This window comes from Atta colombica, unplaced genomic scaffold (assembly GCF_001594045.1).
Source record: "Atta colombica isolate Treedump-2 unplaced genomic scaffold, Acol1.0 scaffold140, whole genome shotgun sequence".
Taxonomy (NCBI): domain Eukaryota; kingdom Metazoa; phylum Arthropoda; class Insecta; order Hymenoptera; family Formicidae; genus Atta; species Atta colombica.
Window position 1 is genome coordinate 1,199,427 of NW_017259229.1, and position 9,732 is coordinate 1,209,158.

General features: G+C 36.3%; 1 protein-coding gene across 1 annotated transcript; it reads left to right on the forward strand.

Moving 5' to 3' along the window:
- The first annotated feature begins 958 nt into the window (after nt 1–958).
- LOC108684806 lies at nt 959–6,781 on the forward strand. Its single transcript, XM_018189300.1, has 5 exons — nt 959–1,093; nt 2,170–2,295; nt 3,492–5,474; nt 5,760–5,925; nt 6,427–6,781. The coding sequence occupies exons 1-5, from the start codon at nt 1,028–1,030 to the stop codon at nt 6,639–6,641; spliced, it is 2,556 nt and encodes an 851-aa protein (XP_018044789.1). The 5' UTR covers nt 959–1,027; the 3' UTR covers nt 6,642–6,781.
- The last annotated feature ends 2,951 nt before the right edge of the window (nt 6,782–9,732 follow it).

The following is a 9,732-nucleotide window of genomic DNA, read 5'->3' on the forward strand; positions in this document are numbered from 1 at the left end:
ACATAAAAGATAGTCTAAATGAACTTCGTTATTATAGGAAATATCTATTTGTATCATAAAATAAAAATAAAAGTAGATTATTAATTTTCTTATTGTCATAATTATAAACAACTTGCATTTAACTACTTACGCATCAAGTGATATACTTCACGAAAAAACAAATATGAAGAAAGAAATTTTTTCATTGCTTTATTTTTGAGAAAATATGAAAAGAACATGTGTGTGAATTTATTATATCTTTTTAGAGAACAGAAAAAAGTCTCGACCAGAAAAAGAGACTCATCGACTACGCGTCAGTATATTTTATAATTTCAATATTATATGTATATACACAGATATATGTATAGTATATATTAATATATATATGTATAGATATATGTATAGTATGTATTAATATTAATTATTTAAATTTTGACAATGTAAAATCAATTTTAAATAATATAAATTAAAACAATGTTAAATTAAGGCCTACTAAAAATAAATCAGTCAATAAAATTTTAATTAATAACTAAATAAATTTTAAATAATAACTAATATATATAACAATTAAATTATACTAATATATAATTTGAATAATAAATAATCGCATTATAAAAAAATAAATAAATGATCATATTAAAGTAATACATAAATATATATATTACTAAAATTCAAAAATACATAACAGAAAGATTTGTATCACAAATTTTAGATAGATTATCTAAATTTCATGGAAAAAAAGTATCTCGATCAGACAAACACACAGATACGCCATCAGTGCATGTATATATGTACGTCTCTCGGTTGTAGATCCATGTAGGTCAATGCAGTGTTGATCAGCGTGAATGCATTGGGGTGCGGCGCAGGGCACGCAAACGTCAGTCGACGTCGGTGACTGTTCGGGAGACTGACTGACTGAAGTCGCGATCGGGAGTGATCGAGAATGCTCGCAGCTGGCTGTCGCGCGAGAGAACGAAAGGGTGATGGCGAGTAGCGATGGTAGTGCTGGGTGACGGTGTTGACGACCGCCGCGGATTTTTTTTTACGAATGGCTCTGTCCGAGGTGCATAATCTGGCCGCGATTATCGGCAGCAATGCTTTCGCCGTTGGCAAGGTGAGGAAGACATTATCTCTTTCTTAACATACATTCTACATGCTCATGTCTTCATCGATCTGAAAATTCGAGATATTTTTTCCTCGCTGGCATTCGATGGAAATTGATGGAACATACGTACACATATGTACGTGATGTGCATACGTCGCCGACGGTTTCTAGTTGCACCGCGTTTACACTCTCTACACTCGTAATGACATAAGCATGTATATACTTGGGCGTCGCGGTGGGAAAAGGAAGAGAAGAGAGATTGCATGAAAATTGCGGCTAGAAAGAACGGACTCGTCGTGCCGCACATCCGACAAGGAAGGTGAAAGGGTGCGATCTGCGTTTGTTTGTACCCGTGCATTACTGTTAAATACGGAAACTACGAGAGAGAACGCCCGCGCGGGGTAAGATCCGTTTCGCTTGCATATCCAATTTCCGCGGATGGTACAAATGGTGACGATATTCGCCCGCGTCTGTCTTCACTCGTCGATCGCTGACGAACGAAGATATTCGCGCGTATTATTGGATCTGCCCTCTGTGTTCGTCGATGCCTATCCCGTCCTGTGTGTGCCTGCACATGTATGCGTGTGTATATATATATATATATATATATATATGCTGAGTGTGTGTGTGTGTGTTTGTGCGTTTTGCGCGCCTGTGTCGCGGCCTCGATCCTGACAGCGATAGCCTCATCGTACGCTCTCCCGCCTTCGATTCGTTATTAAGATTCCATCGTCATCGGCTCGTCGCGACGTAGTCGCGTAACATTCCCGAGCCACCCTCGAGTCGCGCCGTTCGAAAACAATCGATAGACTCTCTCTCTCTCTCTCTCTCTCTTCTCTCTCTCTCTCTCTCTTCTCTCTCTCTCTCTTTTCTCTCTCTCTCTTTCTCTCTCTCTTTTTTTCCGCCGCCGCGCGAGACTCGTCCCCGCTGATTTCTCGAGAACGATTGTGAACGAGCACGATTGGGCAAAGGGCAGCGCGAAATTTCGCGGAAGTCACGATCGCCCCGTTGAATCTCGCCACACGTCGTCATCGCGACGCGTGCCTTGAATATGAGATCTCACGACGATGACTTGCTTTCTGTAGAATAACGAGACCGAGCGCGGTACCAATATGCTGGAAGTACCACGGAAGGTTTACTCTAGGGACATGCACGGCGTGGAGTACAATCATTGGAGCTATGACTTAACGGGTTGCGGCACAAAAAGAAACGTAAGTGAAAGACTTCTTTTTATTGCGGCACTGGGCTGCACTAGAATTTTTTTTTGGCTTTCGCCAAATATTAAATATATATGTGATATCTGTTTTGCATTTGATATGTTTTTATGATATGTTTAGATGAACCTCTTGCACAATTTATCTCTTTCTTCTTTTTCTTTTCACATTGAGGAGAAAAAAGAAAGATGAACTGAAGCAAGAAGTTCAACTAAGAAGAGTAGATCTTAAGCAAGAAGTTTATACTAGTTTAATTATAACAGACCTGAAATGTTAGATTTGTTTTTATTCCTACTAGAAGTTCTCGCTTTCATCAAATTTCAAATATAGAGTAGGTGTTTAAAATTTAATGAAAGCAAGAAGGAAGATTCTAGTACAGTCTCTCTATATATAGTGCAAGATTAATAACAAAACTTTCAAGTACAAAGAGTATATACCAATTTTGAAGTACAATCTAGGTTTATTTTTATTTCTGCACTAAAAGTTTTTTCTTGCTTATATTAGATTTCAAACAAAAATCTGTTTTACTTTTTTTCTGATTTTATAGCTAAACCAGTGTATACTTTTTATACTTAAAGTGGAATAAATAAATTTTAAATTTGATGAAACCAAGAAAAAAGATTCTAATGCAGAAGTAAAAAATAAATTTTTTGAATTTACAGAGAGTATATAGTTAAGCTATAAGAAAATAGATCTAAGATTTTGATGTATGCGATTACATCTTTTATATATAACAGTAACATATACATATACAATAGATTTATTTTTTATTGTTGTACTAAATTGCCCTAGAACTTTCTTTCTGGCTTTTATCAAACTTTCACTTTAAATATAAAAAGTGTTCACTGTGGATGCTTTTCAGAAAGGATCGCAAATGACACAGAGTATCATAAAATAACTCACTGCTGGTGCTTTCCATTTAGTAATACGAGTCAACATCCTATTTTTCTTGTTATTCATATCTATATAACAAAGACAGAACACACTTGTGTCATTAAATGGAAAGTACCAATAGTGAGTCATTTTATCTCTGTGCTAATATTAGCACAAACAACAAGAATGTAATAATTAACTGTATTATATCACACATCACCCATGTCTCTTGCCGGAAAGCAAGTAGTTTAGCTATAAAAACAGATCTAATCCCTCCTAATGGATTATTAATGTTATGCATTCAATTGCGATTTGTTTAGATGAATATCGAAGACGAGGATAGTCAAGACTTAAACAATCCCATGGTCAACGACTTGGTATCAAAGATTCTCGACGATGATTCTATTACCATTGACACCTGTCACAATAATTACAGTGGAAGTACTCATTACCAGACGGACTATGTCAATTCTTGCTCCAATCAGGTCGCTGACGGTTTGGACTATTTGACCGATGTCGATCACTTGGTCAGTCGTTATCCGCTGTCCAGCAAGTTACACAACATTCACAACAATGTCAAGAGCGAGTACCGTCATTCCAATAATCTCTGCAACGACCTGAAAACATTGAATCTCAGTACCTGCGTGCGACAATCCGTGGAGCAGAACAATGCATGTAGCAACGATATCGTGCCGAATGCATATTCGTCTGACCCACGATCGGTGCACGTTGTACACTCCAACGATGGTGGCATGTATACGAGTGGGAGCAGCATGCCATTGTGCAATGATCTGTTAACGACTACGAGTGGAGTAAATTACAGTAAACAGTCGAGCAACTGGACGGAATCTCTCCAGTTGACTCCGTCGATGGGATGCCGAGCCGAGCTGAGCGGGAACTACTCACGAATCTCAAATTGCGCTAAACCGGATCTCAATTTTAATGTCACCGCGTTAACCCTGGCTCTGGATTCACCGAATTCCGTTCCCATCAGCGAGTTCGAGTATCACAACAGCGTGAGACAGAACGCATCGAACTCGTACAGTAATTCTATGGTCAACATGCACGATATGTACGGCGTTACCAGTAACCCTAGTCAGGGTCCCGGCTACAGGCCCAACTCGGCGATGACCGATCTGAGCGTTGATTCTGGCTTCTTGTCGAATTCACCGCTACAACATTTTTCGCCCGCCGATACGGCTTTGCACACCTGTTTCGGAAGTGGTATGCAACGCAACGGCATCAGCGATTTCAAGGACGTTCATGATACCGCTAGATTAAATATGACGAGTATCAACATACCTAACGAGCAGATTCAGTTCTTACAGCAGTCGCAAGCACGTAGCTACAAACTGGATCAAGCAGTGGACCAAGATTACAAAAATTTAATCGATTATTATCCTCCTGGTACAAACAGCTTCGTCACATCTTCGGCGAGTAACTTAGACACGAACGAGAACGTTTGTTTCCCTAGTGACTGTAGAATCGATAATAGCTTGTTAAAAATGATCAATCCAAAATCAAAGTCCATTGAAACCAAGACGTATTCACCCATAGGATTTCCAAAAAATCTGAGCTCACGCAATTTGTATCAGCCTATTGCTAAATACGGCTGTCACAATTATCAACAGTACACTGCCAACAGTGGCGACACTTTGAAGATACTGCAGCAAAATTCTACGTTTTATCACAACGATTTAAAGCAGCCTAAAGTCAATGCATACAAATTGGATGGATTTGATTTGACTAAAGAGATCACGTATCCCTCAGGAAGTCACTTGACCGACCGTGTCACTGGATCCACCCTGGACAAGGATGCCTTTAATCATATTTTGAAACAACGACACCATATATCGAAAATACAGAGCATTCCAGCTGGGATTCCCCCTCCTGATATCATTTTTAACTCGGGAATGATGTCAAACACAAATACCGTGAGATCGGGAGCGTTTCCATCGGTGATGCCAGTTCCTGTTCCTGTACCGGTTCATCCTGTGCCACGACTCTTCTCCGCTCTTTACGGGGGAAACTTGAGCTTTAGAAATGGCAGCGGTGCGGCCAGGAAGACAGGACCCTCAAGTATATTGCATTTTAATCTTGAACAAACATATGAACAATTCAAACAGTTGGAAAAGGAGCGTAAGAAATGCGAAGCCGGATTGGCCGCACATTTTCCGGGGAAACGAGTAACCAGCGCGAATAACATACCCATCCCACGTCTTCAGGGAAATCCATCGAGGGTGGATCGTTTGATAATCGATTACTTGAGGGAACACGCTCGTGTTATTACATTGATAGCAAAGGTGAATAGATAATGTCATATAGGACTTTTTTTCCTGTTAATAGTAAAATAATGTTTTTTTTCTTTATATATTATGCAACATAGATATATTTTTATTTATTTATTTAATCCTTGCTTTTTTCAGCTCAGGATGAACTTATAGTTCATATTTTCTCTATATTTATATTTCAGTTTTGCTTTCCCACTTAGTACCTTACTTCTTTATACTTTCATTTTTCCTTATCTAAAGTGTGTTTCTATACATAATATATAATTTATTAAATGTGTACAAAACTTTGTGAAATAGATGGAACGCCTACGCGGGACCACGATGAATCAACGAGTGCACAAAGCCATGGAATATTGGCTGGAAGCTATCAAATATGTTCAAGAGTGCCGCAAGCAAGAGATCACGAATGCTATCAAACGCCAGAAAGAGAATCCACATTGCATTTTAGCGTATGACGACAATGGTGAGTATTACAGTTGATTAAAACCTTTATAAATATTTTTAGAAAAAATGCAATATCACTCGTATTGATGACTAATCTGCGAAAGTAGATTGCTCTTAAGTGATTAGTTTATCTTTTGAACAATCCTTGAGAAATCTATCTTTATTGTGAAGCAATAAAAAATAAATAATAAAAACAGTCTTAAGAATTTTCTAAGCGTTCACAGATTAAATTTAGGAGCTAACTCCTGAAAACTTAGAATTACAGCTACAATTTCAAAATTCTTTACAAATCTACTTTAAAATGACAAGATTATTTCTTAAAATATATTTATAACTCTTCAAGGAAGAAAACAATTTTATACACTGAAAGAAAAGTGTTTGATATTTATTTATAATTATATAATAATTACATATTATTATAATACTCAAAATTTCTCTTAGTATAAAATCTTTTTATTTGATTGCATCTCTTTTGAAACTTATAATATTTTAAATATTATATGTGTGTGCGTGTGTATAGATATTCTGACTTTGGCTGGAAGCGTTCACGAATTGACGAAGGCGTCGCGTTCCGCGCGGACCGGTATGTATAATGCTCTTCAAGCTACACTACTTTATGACTTGGACATAGAGAAGAAAGTCGTCGAGACTTCTAAGGATCCAGTCTTAGAGGCAAAAATTGATGGCGAAAGACAAACGAAAGACGGAATCAACGATTACACAAGCAATACCTAGCAAACTTGCGCTGAATCCACTTGGTATCGCTCATCTTAAAGTACGAAAGAGTCCAGCAGCTTTTTACTTACGTACTACGTATTACGTTTTTGAAAAGCTTTTGCTGGTGTTTACGATTAATTTTACTGTTGAAACAAAATGCCGCCCATTAAATTCAAAACTTTCACTCGCGATTCACACGAGGTAAATACACATGAATGAACTAAAAGCGTTAAAACAGACATTTGGAAACGCGTGCGACTTTTTACAGGTTATTAATAACTCCATAGTTTTCTACCGTACGTATTTTAATGCTTACGACAGTGTGTAATCGATTTAGCTTTTCGAGAACACCGATTTAGATACGAGAGAGTTTCGCTGAACTGCCTATCCTTTATCGGTTTATCTCTGTCGCGTGTCAAACAAAACAAAAAAAAATATATATATATATATCGCTTTTTCCTCGACGCCAAATGGAAATAAACCGAGAGCAGTGTCGATCGTGTTTGAACCGGTGAGCAGCTGCTAGCTTTGAAATCGTTGACGACTCGTAACTCGCAACAAGAACGAGATTGCTCAGATGTATTACATCCTTTAGAGATATGATAGAAAAAGTCGTTCTTTGTACAATTACTCGTTTATATATACGTATTCTAAGTTAAACGAGATATAGATAGGCAGAGAACGCCGATGTACTCGTTCAAAAATGTTCGGCAGTAACTCGTTAGATTAGCTCAATGTGGCCTTCCTTGAATGTGACCCATAATGTGGTAGTAGATGTTCCAGGATTTGAATATTTCTCGCGAAGTGTAGTGCGATATTTAATCGCATGCAACACGAGCTTATATATATGGTGATTTTTATATATATTATATATATATATATGTATATATATATATATACACATATATATAATGTATATAAAAGCTTCAATATATATATATGTATATTAAAATGTTGTTTACATAGTACTAATGTCAGACTTTTCACTAATGATATCGCTCCGGATGTATTCTCACTTTACGAATACAAAAAAAAAGAAAGATACATATATATGACACGCACATACGCGAAGTAATCGTCTACATTACATTTCCACAAGTATACGCACAACGACATCAAGCTACACTCGCACATAATACATTTGCACAGTATATACATACGTAAATATGTATATGTGCATATATCACGCGTATATATACACATATACATAATATTATTTTATGTCGTTGCTGTGTGTTGCTGTTCCTGCTTCACAAAAAAATCACTTATTGTTATTTCTGTATCAGAGAGCGAAGCGACGAATGTATCGCGATAAAATCGCGAACAACACGCCGATTGCGTACTTGTATAACAGATGCTAATTAGTATCTAAAGTTTCTATTATCTGGCATTTAATTACGCGAAAGAATAACCAAGGTTAATACACCTTTGCGCGCGTGCTTTGATCTCTTTCGTGTCAACAACCATGTTGCATGTTATTATAAACTGTAAACAACTCAAATTGTTTTAAATTTACCTCTCTAGAATGTGAATCTTAAAACAATTTGGAAATAAGCTTACCATGGAACGCAATCCTTTTTAATCGACTACATAATCCGTACGATTGTTCAGTTTTTCGTCTATTTCTTTTTTTCAAAATGTGTGAACACGAAGATTCACGCGTGTTTTACAAACGTCCGAATATAAAGTCTAATATAATACCGCATATCGCGTATTAAGATCATTAACAATACAGCATAGATATGTGTTTGACAATCCCTTTTAAACTGCATGCGATATTATTGCGAACTTATGCATGCGCATGCACACGCATGTACACAATCGTATGCATACAAACGCGTATACATGTCAATGTTTTGAAACTAGGATAACCAAGCACCGTGGCTGTGAAGTGGAAACAGGACAATGTTGTATAATGTGTGATCATTTCGAGAGCAAGAATTGAAAGGCTCAGATTAAAAAGAATTAATTGACAGGAATTGCTTTTAAATGTGAAATTGCTTTTTAAAAAGATTTTTACGAATTTCCGACGGAACTTGCCGAAGTTCTTGAATTGATATTTAATCAATGACGATTTTAAATTCAGTTTCGATTACTGATAATCTCAGAGATTTTACGTGACGTTTTAATTAATGTAGAGGCCATTTTCGATTAAGATTAAAATTTTAGTTCAAGTAAAATTTATATTACATACATTATCACAAGGTGGAAGTATAAAAGATGTGCTCGTTTTCGAGACGAATTTCGTACCGTTTTGCGCATAATTAAATGCAGCTATTTTAAACATTTACATCGCAGTAACTTTGAAGTGACATATTGCGGATATGAGTACGTGTCAAGTAAAACGTGTATCAAATGTTTCCGAAACAAAAGGATGCAGAAATTTATATTTTTTTCGACTCCAAAGGAAAGAACTCGACATAATATCATAATGACAAAGCGCCGACTTCAAATAACCGCAGCAACATAGCGGTTTCTGGATATCGTTCTTCTTATATTCAAAATGTGCAAGAGCATACTTTTTATACTTCCACCATGCATTATCATACATTTTTTAACACTGTAGAGTTAAAAATCTGTTCATTATTATAAACTTAGATAAAATGTATTCTTCTGAGCCTTCATAATATTGATTATTCTCGTTTCAAATAATGAATACAATGTATTATAGGTAAACGGCTATTTTTTGACTAACGGCATTTATATTTCTATTATTTTTATTTTAAACAGATTTTTTCTTAATCGAAATAACGTCCACCGTTGATTTCACTATATCGTTTTTTTTTTTATTTGACAAATCTTGATTCAAACTCTTGCATTGATATGACGATTGCATTGAAAAATTATCAAATTCTGGAAAGTGTCCAACATAATCTTAGTTAGTCAGCTAACATTTTTGAAAGAAAACGCTATTCTTCAAAAACATCTGACGTATTGTATGCACACGTATGTGTATCCGTGCTCATCGCAACGAAGCAGTATAAGTGCGCCGCGTCTGTATTATGTAAATAAAGAAAGCGATGTCGTAACAATATAGCCGAAAATATGGTAGGAACTGACCAATGTTCGAGACTGTTAAACTATATGATTACCATATATATATATATAT